This window comes from Puntigrus tetrazona, chromosome 14, assembly GCF_018831695.1.
Source record: "Puntigrus tetrazona isolate hp1 chromosome 14, ASM1883169v1, whole genome shotgun sequence".
In the NCBI taxonomy this organism is placed as follows: domain Eukaryota; kingdom Metazoa; phylum Chordata; class Actinopteri; order Cypriniformes; family Cyprinidae; genus Puntigrus; species Puntigrus tetrazona.
In genome coordinates, this window is record NC_056712.1 from 26,044,289 (window position 1) to 26,064,288 (window position 20,000).

At 35.7% G+C, this 20,000-nt stretch overlaps 1 protein-coding gene across 1 annotated transcript; it reads right to left on the minus strand.

Moving 5' to 3' along the window:
- Positions 1-1,584: 1,584 nt before the first annotated feature.
- On the minus strand, positions 1,585-11,976 carry cndp1 (carnosine dipeptidase 1). Its single transcript, XM_043257683.1, has 12 exons — positions 11,826-11,976; positions 11,637-11,753; positions 8,849-8,992; positions 7,793-7,955; positions 6,996-7,084; positions 6,719-6,916; positions 5,346-5,430; positions 5,116-5,276; positions 4,013-4,177; positions 3,187-3,328; positions 1,813-1,960; positions 1,585-1,737 (listed from the first exon to the last, which is right to left on the minus strand). Exons 1-12 carry the CDS (start codon positions 11,826-11,828, stop codon positions 1,665-1,667), a joined length of 1,488 nt encoding a protein of 495 aa, XP_043113618.1. The 5' UTR covers positions 11,829-11,976; the 3' UTR covers positions 1,585-1,664.
- Positions 11,977-20,000: the final 8,024 nt, after the last annotated feature.

Here is a 20,000-nt window from a genome sequence, read left to right on the forward strand (position 1 = left end):
CGATCACCAAAACATAAACAACACTAGCATTAGCCGACTAGCGACGCCTCAAAACTCCACTTTCACACAAAAGCAGACACTTGTGGAGGAGGACAGCGACTCGCTGCTGGTTACAGAGCGTTTAAAGCGAGGTTTGGATGAAGTTAGACACATTTGAGCGGCGCGCATCGGTGGAGCGTGAGAAACATCGTCTTACCTCAGAGTCGCTCCGGCCTTTTCCCCGCGCGGCTCGACCTCGCGAGATTTACGCCGAAAACCCGGCCGCGCTTTCAGCAATCGATCGGAGCGCTTTAACCAGGCCGCCGAGTGGTGAGCACGGCTAATAAACGACTAGTCGTGGCGAGGCATCGGTGGGGCTTTGAAGCCACATTACTAAACGGCTTCCTCGACCGAGGGCTGACAGCGCGGGTTGCCAGATCCGCGCGAACGCAGCGGGGCGCCTCTCCGGCGAAATTTGATTCTGGGACATTATTTTTTTTAACCTACACTAACGATCAAAAGATTTTTCATCAAGCAAAACAGTAATCTTGTGAAACAGTTTTACTATTTAAGATAACCGCTGTGTCACATGATTCTTCAGAAATCCTTCTAATATGCTGATTAATGCTCATAATAATACATACTATAAATAATATATAAAAAACGATATGAGATTGACATGAAATGTAACATAAAATAGGGTTTGTATTTGCAAAAAAAAAAAAAAAAAAAAAAAAAAAAATATATATATATATATATATATATATATATATATATATATATATATATATATATATACATATACATATATATATAAAACAAATATAACCCTAAAACTAATTGTAACTTAAATTAGGCTTAGAGCATCATTTATTATTATTATTATTATTATTATTATTATTATTATTATTATTATTATTTCAAATAATATATAAAATATAATTATTTTATAATTTATATAATTATTTTTATTTTAAATATTATAGAAAGTAATAATTTTATTTTGCAAGGGTGCTTTAAATGGATGGAAAGTGATGATAAATGTATTTATGTCCCAAAATATAATTTTTATTACAGGTGAATGCCCTTCTTCTGAACTTTTTTATTCATTAAAAACTGGAGAAAATCTACTCTGCCGTTTTCAACAGCAAATCAGAATATTGGAGGGATTTCTGGAGAATTATGTGGCTGGAATAATGATGAACAATTCAGAGGAATAAATTAAATTTTAAAATATATTCAAATATTTTACAATATTACTGATTTTGCTGCATTTTGGATCAAATTATTTAAAAAAAATGGTGTATAAATGCAGCATAAATTATAAAAAAATGTTGAATTGCATTATTTTGAAAACTTGTCAAAGTGTCATACTGTGCACTTCATATGATTTAATTCATATCGATTACAATAAATATTTAGTTTTATTTTTTTAAAGTACCACTCAAATAACGTTCGTGCTTTAAGGGAATATCTGGCAACCTTAACATGTTCTCAAGGCATTTCCTGTTTCAGCAAAAGGCAGAATTACAAAATAGAAGTCACTAGACATACCCAAGTGAATAAACGCAGCCTCTCGAGTTCAAGCAAACAAAGCCACGCACATGCATTGCAAAACACTTTAATTTGACGTATATGTGTGTTAGTAGTAATGGAGCTGCTTGTTCGTTCCAGAGATCTTCACATCAGTACTTCTTGATCTTAGACACTTCATGCAGGTAGGCGATGAACAGCTTGGTTCCCTCGATGTAGTTGTATCTGAAACATAAGACGTTAAACAGTGAACGAAAGCGTGAAGAGAAGCCGTGCAGCAGATCAAGAAGCTCCAGGGACCTGCTGATCTTCTCGTTCTGTGAGTGCAGGCCGTCGTCGAAGCCTCCGATGGGCAGCATGATGATGCTCTTCCCCGTGACGTCCTGGAAGGTCCTGGCGATGGGGATCGTGCCTCCCTCTCGGATCAGGTCCGGCTCCACGCCAAACACTGCGAGACACATCAGTCCTGCTCACACGCTCCAAACAACATCCACTGAGAAAAACAACACTTTACAGCTCTGTGAGACAACATTTCGGCTGGTCGCTCAAATAAGTCATCTTAAGTACAAATCATATTTTATTTTAATTCATCTTTGTTTTAAGTAAAACGATATTTACCTGCAATTTTGTGCACTTCAGTTTTTTTTTACTTGAAATATCACTTTTTTTGTGCTCGTTTGTTTTGTACTTTTCTATATTAATATATAACCTTTATTGTTTTGTACTTTTTTCCCCTTAAAATGTCACTTTTTTTATTTGCGCATATTTTTTTACTTTAAAATATCACTTTTATTTGCGCATATATTTTACTTTTTTACTTTAATATATCACTTTTATTATTTGCGCATATTTTTTACTTTTTTACTTTAAAATATCACTTTTATTATTTGCGCATATTTTTTACTTTTTTACTTTAAAATATCACTTTTTTTATTTGTGCATATTTTTTACTTTTTTACTTTAATATATCACTTTTATTATTTGCGCATATTTTTTACTTTTTTACTTTAAAATATCACTTTTATTATTTGCGCATATTTTTTACTTTTTTACTTTAAAATATCACTTTTTTTATTTGTGCATATTTTTTACTTTTTTACTTTAAAATATCACTTTTTTTATTTGTGCATATTTTTTACTTTTTTACTTTAAAATATCACTTTTTTTATTTGCGCATATTTTTTACTTTTTTACTTTAAAATATCACTTTTATTGTTTGCACATATTTTTTACTTTTTTACTTTAAAATATCACTTTTATTATTTGCACACTTTTGTATTTTTAAATTGAATTGTCACTTTTTTGTTTGCAGACTTTTGTAGTTTGTCACTTTATATCGAAATCTTTAAAAAATATTATTATAGGTAACTAAAACTTTAAAACATTAAGACATTTTTAACATCTTTATTGTATTTTCCTAATCAACTACAAGAAAAGATCATAAAATTCATGTATAAAAATATAGTTTATTCCAGGTACTTGCCTCGGCAGTATTTCTCATTTTTTACGTAGTTTAACATTTAGTGAAAAAATAACTGAAAAAAAACAAAACGAATGAAAATAGCAAAAACATGCAATGTCAAAATAGTAGTAAAAATATAGCAGTGTCTCAATAGCACTGTTAAAATAGCAATAAATATTGCATGGTGTGCAATTTCCCTTCTGATTTCTGACCTGTCTTGACCGCTGCTCTTCCAGCTTCGTACAGCGGGTGTTTGGGGTCGGCCAGCCAAGGTTTGGCCCCGATGACCATCGTGACGTTGAGTCTGTTGGGACTCTTGCGCTTCGCGAACACCGAATGCAAGTAATCGGTCACCTGGGGTTCAAAAGCACCGATTATAACACGACAGCCATTTCTACTAAAGACGGGAAAAATGCACTGGTATTTCTGGTATTTATTACGATAATGTCAACGATGATAATTCTTTAGAGAAAAGCTTGATTTGACCTGAAATAGGGTTATTACGGCGTACACGGGTAACGTTTAATTCATACCAGACTCCAGAGGGCGCTCTTCAAAGAAACCATGAGCTACAGAAATAGTTCAATGAAATCCGAAATATAGAGGGATCCAGTTATCGCCGAATAAAACGCACAACAGAGACATTTTAACTGATCAAACGTCACGACAATAAAAATACGATTGCGCAAAATGTTTCATTTATCAGCGCTCTTCAAGCTATCTTCATAGCCTTTATTAATCGATATAGCCTTTATATAATACAATCATTCTGTGATATATAGCCACACCGAGTCACATTTCAACGACTCGACCGCGTTACAAAGTTAATTTGTGGATTGCATGTCGATAACTAATATCTTCGTTGGGTTTAAGTAAACGGTATATTACTGTTTTGCCCGAATCAGTTCCCAACCGTACGAGGAGTTCTTCATTTAGTGATATATTCGTCACATCTGTCGTTATAATCGCGAGAGGGCAAATTTTTATCTTGGTTTTTACTGGAGTTTAGTGAACGGTAAGATACCGCTTTATCTTCACCTGTTTTTCCACCACGGCCGGGTCCATGTTAGGAACCTGGCGGATGGAGAACTTGGCGATGACTTTGGCCGGGATGACCGTCTTGGTGCCGGGCGAGGAGAAGGCGCCCTCGATGCCGTGGATGGAGACGGTCGGGTGACGCCAGCGATGGGCGAGAAGATCCACCTGATGGAGCCCAGACGGAGAACAACACAACAGAGCTGGAACATTGAGGAAGCGAGGAACTGTTCTTTAAAAGCTGCCATCTTTTACTGTACTACAAATATCTGCCGTGGAAGAACCTTCTAGGTAAGAACCGTCTAGAGAACCTTCTTTCGCCACAGCTTTGGTGAAACAGAGATGGTAAGCGGTTCTTAAAAAGGTAAGAAAGAGAACCTTTGACCGAATGTGGAACCAAAAATGGTTCTTCTGTGGCGTTTACTTTTAAGGGAAAAAATGATCACATTTCGACAATAAAAATACATTTAAAATAAACACTTAAGTTACAGACGGAGTTTTAATGAACTAAAATGGAAAATGTTACTTGAAATAAAATAAACTTTAACTGAAATAAAATAAGAAAGGTATTATTTTATTGTACTTTTTTATGTCGTTTAGTTGACAGGGCAGCATTTATCGTTTTTGTTTTTTGTTTAGTAATAAACTAAAATAATTTTTGTTTTTCAGTTAGTCGTTTAGTTATCGATTGGTACCAAAATACAGTTTTAGTAATAAAAGATAACTAAAATAACTAAAACTAAAACCATGCAAAACTTTTTTGTGACTTGAAATAAAGTAAAATAAAAGTCAGTTACCAAGGCAACACATGGGTTTCGTTTAGTTTAACGTTTAGCACTAAACGACAAGAAAAAAAACGTAAAAAACATTCTGGTTACTTCAAATAAAATGTAAACAAATGTAACCATCAAAGCTATGTTTTCGTTTAGCTGAACTTTTACTAAAACAAACTGAAAGCAAAAAGTAATAATACTTTAATTGAAATGAAATTGCAACAAAGTTACTCCTCTTTTATTTCTAAATAAAGCTGGACTTGACTCAACTTTACAAAAGAGACCAACTCAAGCGTAGAAAGCTAAGGTGAATAAACGAAGTGTTCTGAGGACCTTGTTGCTGTACATGAGCTGGCTCAGGCCGATCTCGCTCTGGAAGCTCTGGAGGTCGAACTCGATGTCTTGGTACGTCTTCCACTCCTCGTCGGACAGATGAGCCACCGCTTCTCGGACGCCGGGGATCAGGATCTTCCCGCTGGGGCTGATCAGTTTATCTGAGGAACAAGGGCCATGTTTAGGTCTGGAACGTCTGGGGCAGGAAAGAGCGAGGGTTTAATTAGCACCTAAGATGCCGATCAGGTCCGTCATGGGCTCTATCACCGTTCCTCCGTAAAGCCCCGAGTGCAGGTCCTTCTTCGGTCCCTCGACCTGCGTCAGCGGCACAGAGACATCTAAACCACCCGCGAGTCTCATTACTGTACTAAAACCTAAACCTACTTTTATTTAGTTTCTTAAACTGTTTACATTTGCTTTCAGCCACTGAAGTTTATGTGTTTTAAATAGTTTTAAATAGAATATTTTCTGTTATTTTTGTAAATTTTATTTCTATCTATCTATCTATCTATCTATCTATCTATCTATATCTAAATATATATATATATATATATATATATATATATATATATATATATATATATATATATATATATATATATATATATATATATATATCGCTTTATTTGTGCATATTTTCTACTTTTTACTTTGAAATATCACTTTTATTGTTTGCTTTTGTACTTTTTTTACTTTGAAATATCGCTTTTGTATTTTCTACTTTTTTTACTTTGAAATATAAATTTATTGTTTGCACATATTTTTACTTTTAAATATCACTTTCATTGTTTGCACACTTTTGTACTTTTTTCCCTTGAAATATAATTTTTATTTTCCGCTATTTTTTACTTTTTTACTTTGAAATATCACTTTTATTGCTCATGCATATTTTTTACTTTTTTGCCTTAAAATATCACTTTTTATTTTTATTTTCTAATTTTTTTTTGAAATATAAATTTTATTGTTTGCACACTTTTTTTACTTTTAAATATCACTTTTATTGTTTGCACACTTTTGTACTTTTTCCCTTGAAATATAATTTTTAAATTTACGCATATTTTCTACTTTTTGCTTTAAAATATCACTTTTTATATTTGTGCATTTTTCTACTTTTTGCTTTAAAATATCACTTTTTTTTGTGCATATTTTTTTACTTTTTACTTTAAAATATCACTTTTTTTATTTGTGCATATTTTTTTACTTTTTACTTTAAAATATCATATTTTTTATCAACGACAACCAATTAATAAATAATGATAATATTAATATTAATTATTTCGGACATATTTTTTTGTATTTTATTTCAGGTGATGAAATTAGTTTATTTGCTCGTTTGTCTGTTTTTAATTATTTCTTTAGTTTTAGTTACCTGTAGTAACCCTGAACTAATCCCGTTGTGCTTCAGGAGATCACACAGAATACATTTTTCCAAATTATTATTATTTGTCATTTTATGACGTTATTAACGTTTATTGTTTTTATCCGTTTTTTTATGGTGTGATTTCCGGCAAAATTGTATTGCATCTAACTAACGTCCATCTGACCTGCAACATGATTTTTAGCATAAAGCACATGCACGTGTGTGAAGTGAACGCATCTGGACCTCGGCGAAGAAGTAGCAGTTTCCTCTGGTGCCGTAGGTCAGCGCCGGACGCTTGCTGAGCCACACGCAGTCAGAGATGACGATATAATCCACGTCTGAGAAGAACGAGTCTTTCTGAGCCACTATCAGAGCGTCCAGGCCGTTGGAGCCGGTCTCCTCCATCCCCTCGATGATGAACTTGACGTTCACCGGCAGATCCTGACCAACACAGGAGGAGAACCCTGATCACAAGCTCGGCGTTAAAGCCGCTGCGTTTCTTTAGCTGCGCGTGTCTTACGATGTTCAGGGCTTTGTAGACCTCCACCGTATGGATCCAGGCCAGAACCGGAGCTTTATTATCAGACGCTCCTCTTCCGTAGAGATTTCCTACAAACGAAATAATCGTATCTTTTCCTCCAGGCCAGAAAGGCTCTCGAGGATAATATCTGCTTTTGCAAAATGTCTTGTTGCAAAATGATCATGGTGATGGTGAAAGTGTTTATTTATGCTATTTCAGTTTTAAAAATGAAGCTAAAAACATGCAATTAACTGTTACGGGCCAAAAATATACATTTATACATTTTTATAAAAATAATCTAAAAAATACTGAATTTCAATAAGGTATTAAAAATAAGATATTAAATAAAAATAAAATAAATCAACGAATAAAAATCTATAAACATATTCATTTCAGCCTAAAAATGTATGTTACTTGAAAAAAAATATTAAAATAAAATATAATAAAATAAAAATGCTTAATAAATAAATTATAAATAATAAAAATATACATATAATTTTATTTTTAGTTTTTACATTTCACAAATAAACTTATTTTGTTTCTATTAGTTGCAAAATTTCACATTTTTGGAGTACTAAAATGCTAAAAGATAAAAACGTAATATTATTTATAAAATTAGTGCACAAAATAGAAAAACTGATAAAAAAACTACAGACATATTTAGTTTCCTATTGCATATAGATAAAAAGTCTAAAACCCCAACAAAATGACTAAATATTAACAAAACTATTTAAATGTATCTATTAACAAGTCCCTCTTGAGCCTCTGACTCCTCTCTGTATTCTTCACAGGGTTACCGTCGATATCTGTGAGCTGGTACGGGTCTGTGGCCCATCCGTCCTCTCTCCTGGCCGGCTGGACATCCACGTGACCGTAAACACAGACGGTTCGTTTGCTGGGATCGTCCCCAAACTGAGCCGTGACCACTTTAGGAAGATCAATGCTGCTTCCGTTGACCAGCTGTACGAGACACGGTCAGCACGTTAACTTAAAGTGACCCAGGATCGGTTAATATAATAGATAAGCTCATGCAATGTGTAACAGCTCTGGAAACGTCACGGAAAGTTTTACATCTGAAAGTGCTCCGTGTATAAAGTTATTGTGTCTAAAAAGAAAGAGTCGACTCTGAACCAATGAATCAGTGAATCATATTTTGGTTTCTGGAGTCAGGTTGACATGCATGCTAGGTCAAAAACACCCTCAGTTTCTTATAATATGCATTTATTTTTACCTGACTTGCTCAACAACAGCTGTTCATTCAGTAATTAATTTTCCAACGATTAACGATTTAATTCAAAGCAGTGTGTGTGAGCTTTTAACGCTGGAAAAGCAGCACCTAGTGGTGAAGAATGAATCTGCATTTTTATTCAGACCAACAAGAAAAGACTGACAAGTGTTCTGCTACACGCTAATATGAACATTACGTCAGTGTGAAACGTTAGAAATGTTAGAAATGACTCGTTTCAGTGATTCAGAGTCGACTCGTTCTTTTTAGAGACAGTAGCTTCATACGCGGAGCACTTTCAGATGTAAAACATTTCGGGATGTATTCATTCGCCTAGAGCTGTTTCACACTCATTACAGATCATTTTCTAAATTCCATGACAGGGACACTTTAAAGGAATTCATCTTATCAAGGAATTATTGAATGAACCACTTTGTGAGTCGTTGAGCAAGTCATGTAAAAATAAATGCATATTATAAAACAAAGAAAGTGTTTTTTGACCTTGCATGCTTGTTAACCTGTTGTTGGAGACTCTCAAAATCAAAATATAATCCTTTAATACCCCATTATAGGGGCACTTTAACAGCTGAGGTGTTCTCTAATTCTAAAAGAAGTCTAATTCTCTGACCGCTTGTGTCCCGATTTCCAGCATTTCCACGCGTCCTCCGATGAGTCTGAGTTTCTCGGCCGTCATGTCCATCATTCGGTGCAGGTCGGATCTCTTCGTAACATCGCTGGAGTCGCTCTCCACAGAGATCCACTGCCTCAGAGTCTGAAACAGACCGAATATACCGGCTTCAGCAGAACCAGAGTCAGTCTGAACTCAATCTGAACTGAACCAGAGTCAGTATGAGATCAATCTGAATTGAACCGTTTGAACTCAATCTGAACTGAACCAGAGTCAGTATGAACTGAACCAGAGTGAGTCTTAACTCAGTCTAAACTGAACCAGAGTGAGTCTTAACTCAGTCTGAACTGAACCAGAGTGTGTCTGAACTCAGTCTGAACTGAACCAGAGTGTGTCTGAACTCAGTCTGAACTGAACCAGAGTGAGTCTTAACTCAGTCTGAACTGAACCAGAGTCAGTCTGAGATCAATCTGAATTGAACCGTTTGAACTCAATCTGAACTGAACCAGAGTCAGTCTGAACTGAACCAGAGTGAGTCTGAACTCACTCTGAACTGAACCAGAGTCAGTCTGAACTCACTCTGAACTGAACCAGAGTCAGTCTGAACTCAGTCTGAACTGAACCAGAGTCAGTCTGAACTCAGTCTGAACTGAACCAGAGTCGGTCTGAACTCAGTCTGAACTGAACCAGAGTCAGTCTGAACTCAGTCTGAACTGAACCAGAGTCAGTCTGAACTCAGTCTGAACTGAACCAGAGTCAGTCTGAACTCACTCTGAACTGAACCAGAGTCGGTCTGAACTCACTCTGAACTGAACCAGAGTCAGTCTGAACTCACTCTGAACTGAACCAGAGTCAGTCTGAACTCAGTCTGAACTGAACCAGAGTCGGTCTGAACTCAGTCTGAACTGAACCAGAGTCGGTCTGAACTCACTCTGAACTGAACCAGAGTCAGTCTGAACTCAGTCTGAACTGAACCAGAGTCAGTCTGAACTCAGTCTGAACTGAACCAGAGTCGGTCTGAACTCACTCTGAACTGAACCAGAGTCGGTCTGAACTCACTCTGAACTGAACCAGAGTCAGTCTGAACTCACTCTGAACTGAACCAGAGTCAGTCTGAACTCAGTCTGAACTGAACCAGAGTCAGTCTGAACTCACTCTGAACTGAACCAGAGTCAGTCTGAACTCACTCTGAACTGAACCAGAGTCAGTCTGAACTGAACCTGAACTGAACTCACTCTGAGAACCAGAGTCAGTCTGAACTCACTCTGAACTGAACCAGAGTCAGTCTGAACTCAGTCTGAACTGAACCAGAGTCAGTCTGAACTGATCCAGAGTCGTTCTGAACTCACTCTGAACTGAACCAGAGTCAGTCTGAACTCACTCTGAACTGAACCAGAGTCGGTCTGAACTCAGTCTGAACTGAACCAGAGTCGGTCTGAACTCAGTCTGAACTGAACCAGAGTCGGTCTGAACTCAGTCTGAACTGAACCAGAGTCAGTCTGAACTCAGTCTGAACTGAACCAGAGTCAGTCTGAACTCAGTCTGAACTGAATCCAGAGTCAGTCTGAACTCACTCTGAACTGAACCAGAGTCGGTCTGAACTCACTCTGAACTCCAGAGTCAGTCTGAACTCCTTGTTTAGAGAAAATTATCAGTCTGAACTTTTACAGAGTTTGTTCACTTGAACTATATAGTATTTCTGAAATAACTGAAAATTTGAACTCAAAAACCAGAGTACTGAAATTAACTGCAAAGTCGATTTACTCACTCTGAAAACAAGGGTTTCACTAAAATAAGGAGTCAGTCATTTTTCCTGAAAATTAAGAAACTAATTCTGAACTAAAGAGTGAAGAAACAATTTAACTGAAAGAGTCAGTCTGAACTCACTTTTAAACCAGAGTCAAACAATTTACTAAAATGAATAAATAATTTACTAAAACAAGGGAAAAAATTTAATTTGTTCCCTTGTAATTTATTTCTAAAATGAGGAAAAATTTAATTTACTAAAATGAAGAAATAATTTACTAAAACAAGGGTTTCACTTTTTTAAATTTTTCCAAAATTAAGAAATAATTTACTAAAATGAAGAAACAATTTACTAAAACAAGGGAACATTTTTTTAAAATTAAGAAACAATTTACTAAAATGAAGAAATAATTTACTAAAACAAGGGAAAAAAATTTAATTTAGAAACAATTTACTAAAATGAAGAAATAATTTACTAAAACAAGGGATAAAAAATTTAATTAAGAAACAATTTACTAAAATGAAGAAATAATTTACTAAAATGAAGAAATAATTTACTAAAACAAGGGAACATTTTTTTAAAATTAAGAAACAATTTACTAAAATGAAGAAATAATTTACTAAAACAAGGGAAAAAATTTTTAATTTAGAAACAATTTACTAAAATGAAGAAATAATTTACTAAAACAAGGGGGAAAAAAATTAAGAAAACATTTACTAAAATGAAAAAACAATGTACTAAAACAAGGGAAAATTTTATTAAAATTAAGAAACAATTTGCTAAAATGAAGAAATAATTTACTAAAAGGAACTAATTACTAAATGGAGGGAGCAAGGAAAAAAAAATCTTAAATCACGGCCACGATGAAATCTTTTTTCATATATTTTTTCGTCATCAACAGTCATGCTGAAAACAACAAACCATCAAAGACAGAGAGAGAGTCTTATCTGATAACCCTGTGCTGACGAGGTCCCTGGAGCCGATGGACTCGAGGTTATCACAGACGTGTAACGCAATAGATATCACACCGACAAGAAATACCTCGACGAATTGCTCTTCGTGGCTGTTGACGTACTGCGTGAGCTCCTCGAATCTGAAGGAAGACGCTCTGGAGCACAGAAGAAGAAGAAGAAGAGCCACGAAACGGTTGCTGCTCGTCTGTGGAGAGCAAACAGAGTCAGGAGCCGAGCGTGTTGTCGTCCTCAGAGGAAGAGAAATCAAGGGACCTACCATGTCTAGATGCTCGGCTTCCACGGAGCTCAGTGCCGTCCCAGCGCTGCGAGGCGTCTTAAATAGTTCTCATCGTAGGTACCTCCCGCGGAGATAAGGTCGAGGAGCTGGCCTCAGCATGGAAAAAAAACTGCTTATACCTGCCAAAATGAATTCTCTCGCTGGCAAACACAATCCCTGAAACGAGGCTGAGCCTCCCGCTGAGCTCAATAACGGCATTCCAGAGCTCAGGAGCTCACCGGGGAAAGGACGAGTTAGGCCTCGTGTGAATCAAACGAAAAGAGACCGAAAGTTACGGAGGAGATCGTGAGGAATAAGGATGGAGTGACGTGACGCTGGAGGAGAGTCAGAAATGAGCGGAAACTCTAAACTGCAAGGAAAAAAAACTAAGTTGCCAAATATATATTCAGCTGTGAGAAAACAGTCAGAATGGTGAGATTATAAACATGAAAGAAATATAAACTCGAAAAAAATTAAATTGCAAAATATGACTTCAATTGTGAGAAAAAAGTCTTGTTTTATTTTGCTTAGTTTGTTTTTTTTTTTAAAGAATTGTAAGATTATAAACAGAAAAATCTAAAATGTGAAATACAGACTCGGGATTGTGAGTAAAAAACTGAATATTGCAAAATATAAATTCAGTCGCCAGGAAGAAAGTCGTGATTGTGAGATATGAACTCAGAAAAATGATTAAATAAATACATTTACGAAATATGGATGAAACTGCGAGAGAAGTCATAGTTGCAAGAAAAAAATTGCAAAAAATATGAATCGTGAGAGATACTAAATTCAACTAAACTCAATTGCAAAATATGAATAGTTAAAAACGTCGTGATCGTGAGATATGAACTAAAATATAACTCATAGCTTATTTGCAAAATATAAATTAAACTGCGAGAAAAGTCGTAATTGCGATATGAAACGTAGGATATAAACTCAGAACTTACAGAATGTAAATCGAATTGATTGAGATATGAACTCATAATATTACAGTCTTTATAATACAAGCCTCCTTCACGCTGCAGGGTTGCCGAGGTGTTGAAGCGGTTGCTAGGGTCCTGCTGAATAAAGCGTTCAATGCGTCGGGAGGGATGTGAAGTGAGAAATGTTGTAACAGATTAGAGATTTTCTTGAAAGTCCTGGCAAACAGAAATCCTTAATCAGCTGCAGAAAGCCTTTGTCAAGCAGTAATGAGCTCAAGAGTACAGTAGTGTAGAGTATAGATGAAGATGATTAGAGCTTTGATCACGGGGAGCCTCATTACAGCAGCAGAGCTCCGGCCTTTAACTGGGGGAAGATTTCCGTCTCTTTTAAGCCGTGCATCCAGCGTGTCTCTCCTGCACGCGCTGGCCGTGAGACTCCTTCCAGATTAAACTGCAGCGAGAACCAGGCTCTTTCTGGAGCTCTGACCTCCGAACACTGGAGAAGAGAAGAACGAGATCCACTTCCAGAGAGAACCACAAGATGGTGCTCTGAAGAAGATCATCAGGCTTTCAAGCTGCTTTGGTGTTTCTTTCATTTCTCATTGCTGGTTTTTTATTTCACGTGTTTCTTATATATATATATATATATATATATATATACATATATATATATATACATATATACGTATATACATATATATATATATATATATATATATATATATATATATATATATATATATATATATATATATATATATATATATATATATATATATATATATATATATATATATATATATATATATATACATATATATATATATATATATATATATATATATATATATATATATATATATATATATATATATATATATATATATATATATATATATATATATATATATATATATATATATATATATATATATATATATATATATATATATATATATATATACATATATATATATATATATATATATATATATATATATATATATATATATATATATATATATATATATATATATATATATATATATATATATGCATATATATATGCATATATGTGTGTGTGTAGTATATATGTCAGTGTATATATAGTTATTGCTGTTTTAGTAAGTAGTTTCTTCTGTTCACTGGCTGCATGTATTCATTCATATATATTCGTTCAGCTCTGATTTATTTCCTGTGATGCTCATCTGAATCTCCGTCGATAATCAGCGCCTCGTGACCTAAAACTGACTTACTGCTCATTTCCTTTCTTTATCAGTGGTGAAAACGGCAGTGTTTTTGTGGAAACAGTGATGCATTTCATTTTTTCAGGACTCACAGATGAATAGAGAAATAGTTCACATACAGCATTAAGTGCAGGCAATAATTAATAAACCTTATTTACCCCACAGCTTTCCACAAACATGCTGGAGATGCAGCTCTGGTCCTCAGATGTGTTCATACAAAAAACAGCCGCTTTCACTTCTAATGATATTTCACTGTACTTTCTGTATCAGGACCTGAATCAGAATAACGCTCGCTGTTCCTGTTTTTCACAGAAGCATGCATTAAAGAGCATGCATGTGTTTCTCAGTCCTCTGTTGAGTCGTGAGCTCATTCAGAACAGAACTAACCTGTTAAACCGCAGGAGTTCACCGGCGCTTCACTGACCTACAAACCTCCAGAGATCAACTTGATAAACTAAAGCTGATTTCCTGTCACACCAAACACCTTCCACTTCTTCTTTTTCCTTCTGCTTTCAACTTCACTTTCATTTCTTTACTCAAACACTTGCGTATTGTTTAATATTTCACTTCTACTTTTATTACTACCGCAGCTTTCATTTTGCATTGTTTTTTATTTTGTCATATTACAATCCACCTATTCTTTTACTAATGGGAGTTTTTATCCCGTTTAGTAAAACTCTCGCCATCAGCTGAAAAAAAATGACACGAATTAATTTACACTATTTCTTTTACAGAAATATTGCTCTGAAACTAATACTACAGACAGGTAACTAGTCATGCAATCTGGTTATACTTTAGTAAAGTGACACATTACTTTTTCATCTTGAAGAAAATATCTTTTCAAAGTTACTTTTTCTTTAAAAAAAAAAAGGATGGGATGCCAGTTATTCAGTTTTCACACCTACTGACTGAGAGCTCATGTGTTGCCATGTTGAGAGAAATTGGGAGTGTGTGAACAGGATCTAGATATCAACATTTTACTTCAAAAGTGACACGAATAAGTTTTTTTTTTGTGTTGAAAGGGCTTTTACTTTTGACAAAAATATTAGTCCATGCAGATGAGCAGAAATAAAGCATAAAAACTCTACTTACCTTTTCAACACAATTCTGCAATGCATTACTTTTCAAAGTAACTTTCTCCGACGCCGGATATAGATTTAAAGCATGATGTTTAAAATTATCAATAGGGATATAAATCAAAGCTTCTGGTGGTTGCTAGGGAGACAGAGTAAACGATTCCTAAGTAACACCAGCTCAGCCAATAGCGTGGGTTTAGGGGCGGGGCTATCCGCGTCAACGACCAATAGGGGGAGTGTTCGGGAAACCAGTTTTCGGGAAACGCGTCTTCTTTTCATTTATTTCATTTATTTTTTTTAATGCAAACCAGTTAAGTCCTGCGTTTCGATTTTGCACGTTCAGAGAAAGCGCCTTGGTTTGAGAACTTCCTGTCCCGCGAGACAAAGGTTAAACGCCTGCACAGAAAAAAGACGGAAAAGCAGGGCCGTGAACTTAGCCTCGGAAGTCATGTGCACTTTTTAGGTACCACACTGAAAATAAAGCATTCAGAGGTGGTTTTCTCAGGAAGCTGCACTGCATTCGTGTCAGATGGTCAGTTTAATCCACGGTGTGAAACTAGAAGCTCGTGGCAGCGTTTAATTTGCCTTTTCAGCGAATCTGTTCTTTATAGCCACGCTCTGTTGAACTTTAACTGATCCGACTTTAACCGGGACTTCAGCAGAGACACAGAGTCATCATAAACGTGCTTTCATTAATAAAATCAGCTTATGATCAATCAAAAAGTTCTTCACGGATGGAGAAATCAATGCAAGCAGTCAAACAGACCCTAGGGAATATTAAATATGCCTGTTTTATGCTAAGCATGCTACAGTATTTATGTGCTTGATAAAATGATCCTGTACTTTTAGTGCACTAAACCGCTCATTTTCTGCTTAGAAGTGTTGAAGTGCAATAAAAGTGGAAGAAATGCGTGCACGCACTTTAAATATTCTATATATACTTTCATTCAAAGATCATACAGTCTTCATCAAAAGTCTATTAATATGCAGAGTAAAGCATAATTGTTATTTAACTTCATAAGTTACCTGTCAGTGCATAAATAAGTGCTAAAGAAGGGTCAGCTTTGTTGAGATTTATAGTTATATATTTGTCTGAAATACAACTGTTTGAAAATCTCGAATCTGAGGGAGCAAAAAAATAAATCTAAATATTGAGAAAATCTGTTCAAATGAAGATCTTAGAAATGCGTATTACTAATCGAAAGCTAGGTTTTGATATATTTATGTTAGAAAATGCGTAACGTTTCTTAATGGAGTGTGATCTTTATCTAATTTCTTTAATGTTAACTCAGGCAGTGTATTGTTGGCTATTTCTACAAACATAGCTACAAACAAATATGAATAGATTTGAAATATAGGATAATTATGAATGCGTTTTAGGAGACTTCATGCAGTGTGTCAGGGGCCGTCTGGGGGCCGCTCTGCAGGTTTTTATAAAGTGCATTAAACAGAGCTTCAGCCGTGATCTGGAGACAGGAAACCAAAGCAGGTCAGTGCACAGAACCCGCTCGGGCGTCCACCTCCAGCCGATGCCTGCTTTGTGCTGAGTTTGAGCAACACTCTGTCTATAAATGATTGAGGTGGAGTTGCTTCACGCCGGGCTTTTAATGCAGTACGTGATGAACGCCGTGCACGCGCCGCGAGAGCAGCTAAACATTAACTCGGATCCAGGCATCGATTCAGTGAGTCGAGCACTCGTGATTCAGAGGACCACGTCCGGCACGGAGCGCGCGCGCATGCGCAGTAACGCCCTGATAGGTCGGCGCGCATTTAAGACGCTTTTAACGCGCGTTTATTTATTTTTTGCGTACTTGCTCGACGACTCGTGCTTCCACAAACGTGACGCAAAGCTGAAGGCTTCAACGCCGTTAAAGAGACAGCTATTGGTGAAAAATGAATCTGCGTTTTCATTCAGAATCACTCAGGACAACTTCAACATCAAACGACTCGTTTCGGTGATTCGGAGTCGACTCTTTAAAACGTGCATTATTCTGAACCTGTACATGTGCAAAGGTTTTTTTACTGTTTCTCAAAGAACCCTCTGCTTTTAGTCTTATGTCCTCAGAGAGGAGATCTGGGCCCAAACGAGCCTGCTTTCTTTTCTTCATTCTGTCACGGATGAGGTTTAGTTGGGGACGCTTCATTTCTAGCAATCATGCGTTTAAGAACAGAAATGACGTGCTGAATCTGTTCATTACACGTCACTATCGCTTTCTTACTTGATTGTGTTCAGTGCTCTGAGAGAATCTGTATTGTTCAAAGCGCTATACAAATAAAAGCGATTGATTGATTGATTGATTGATTTAAAATAACTGTTAACATGAACTTATTATAAAGTGCATGTGTTTCAATATATTCTGCTCATTCATGTGATCAAAAATACAGTAAAATTTTACTGCTTTCTGAGTGATTACTTTATATTTTTGTTGAAATGCATTACCTTCTAAAATTCAGGTTAAATAAGATTTATTCATTTATTTTTTTTATCGATCCAAGTGAATGCTGTTCTTCCGAGCGTCCGCCTGTGAATACTGAAAGATAAAATATATAAATAAACCTCGATGTTTTCGGCTTTGATGATAATCAGATATATTATTATGATTTCTGAAGACTTTAGTAATGATGCTGAAAATACAGCTGCGCTTCACAGAAATAAATGATTACACATATTCCCAGAGAAAACCACTGTTTTAGATTATACGCAACAATATTTCACAATTTTACTGTATTTTTGGTCAAAGAAATGCGGAACACGTTTCTTTTAAACACATAAAAACCAAACGTTTGTGTGCGTTCTTGTGAACTTATCTCCATCCCAGCCCTTTTATTATTTCATTAAAGGTCGAGTGTCCTCAGGTGAACATAACCGTTTGAGAGGTAACTAATCGCTATAGCAACATCTGTGGTTACCGTGGTTTCCTAGCGTCTTACCGGGGAAATTACTGTGACAGAAATCTACTGGAAAACGTCTCACCCAGAAAGAAATGGTTTGTTCGAAGTAGGTCAGGCAGGTTGAACAATTTCGCCATCATTACTTATTAAACTCACAGCTCAGTTACAGTCTTATATGAGTTTATACCCCTTTACTCCACGCATTGCATCACCCAAAGACGTTAAAATCAGATTACATCAGTGCTTTACTGTCAAAAATGAGAACAAGGGACAATCGTGTTCAAGAAAGCAGTTCAGCACAAAATTCTGCACCTTATTGACTAACCGGCCGTAATCTGGTTTAACCAGGTGCTTACTACGGACGAACGAAGTACGCTTACAGCGGCTGAAACTCATCCTCAGCACATTTCAGAGTGTGACGTTAACGGGAGATATATACATGTAATAGAAATAGGATTCAGGGCCGGGATTAGCTTGTTTCTTCATCGCATTTGCATCAGTGCCTCGGCAATGGAAGTGAATGGGTGCCGTCAGAATGAGAGTCCATCAGTGAACATCTGGAGAAGACAAAAGATCAAACTAATCCGGAATCAAGATGACTTTAACTCAGATAGGAGTCTATACTAACTATTTCTCCGGTGAAAGTGCTCGGATCAAGCAGCTCTAAACTAATATGTGTCGAGAGACAGCAGGAGATGTTTTTTAACCGGAGGAAGAGTTATTATGGATATATTTATTTATGATTAGTTTGATCTTTTATCTTCTCCTGATGTTCACTGGTGGACTGTGGATTATTCTGATGTTTTTATCAGCCTCTCATTCTGACGGCACCCATTCACTTCTATTACTGAGACACATTTCCAGCCTAGGCTCGTGTTGACAAGCATAAAACATTTTGTACATTTTTACAGATGCTAAAACGTACAATTTAGAAGCTTTTAAAAGTTTAAAACGTACAAATCGCTATGCATTTTTTATTTAAAAAACGTAAAATGTTTCAACGTGATATCATGATGATTCGCATACCTTTTACGTAACACGTTGTTCTGTTAGATGTACATTTACTTACGTTTTTACAGCCACTAAAACGTACAAAACGGACGCGTTTTCAGTGTCTAATCGTACAAATACTTGCGTATTTTCAGCATTTAAACGTACTAAATTAGCTACACCTGAAAATGCATCCTTATGAATACAGAACATGCGGCCTTCATTTAGTTATTTTTAGTTGTTTTCAGTTGTTTTCAGTTGTCATATCAATGACCTTGTTTCCAACTGCGTTATTAAACGGTTTAGTTAATATGAGATGATATATTTTATTCTGTTCTGTGTGATTTCTGCAAAAACAGGCCTTTATGATGTTAGACAAGACTTCATTTTAAACCCTAAAATAAATAACATTTCTGCAAGAGTTTACTTTACTTGTCATTTATTGTTTAACTCGCGTGCCACAAAAAGTGTTTTCTCTGACATGCCGTGACTAATAATTACAAAATCAAACAATTTTATTAACTTTTGGTGCTGCTTTCGACATTTTTGCAATAAATATATAATTATATGATTAGAATTGCATTTATCTGCTTGTCATGTTTTTCTTGTACCGTACAGAGGTAGTTACGTTTAGGTTTAGAGGTAGTTACGTTTAGGTTTAGAAGTAGTTAGTTGGGTTTCGAGGTGGTTATGTTTAGGTTTAGAGGTAGTTATGTTTAGGTTTAGAGGTAGTTAGTTGGGTTTAGAGGTAGTTATGTTTAGGTTTAGAGGTAGTTAGTTGGGTTTAGAGGTGGTTAGTTGGGTTTAAAGGTAGTTAGATTTAGGTTTAGAAGTAGTTAGTTGGGTTTAGAGGTAGTTATGTTTAGGTTTAGAGGTAGTTAGTTGGGTTTAGAGGTAGTTAGTTGGGTTTAGAGGTGGTTAGTTGGGTTTAGAGGTAGTTACGTTTAGGTTTAGAAGTAGTTAGTTGGGTTTCGAGGTGGTTATGTTTAGGTTTAGAGGTAGTTATGTTTAGGTTTAGAGGTAGTTAGTTGGGTTTAGAGGTAGTTA

Coding starts and splice junctions, on each gene's coding strand:
- cndp1 (XM_043257683.1), bottom strand. Junction 6,917..6,995: donor TCTACAAAGCCCTGAACATC/GTAAGACACGCG, acceptor TGTGTTGGTCAG/GATCTGCCGGTGAACGTCAA. Junction 1,738..1,812: donor CAGAACGAGAAGATCAGCAG/GTCCCTGGAGCT, acceptor CTTATGTTTCAG/ATACAACTACATCGAGGGAA.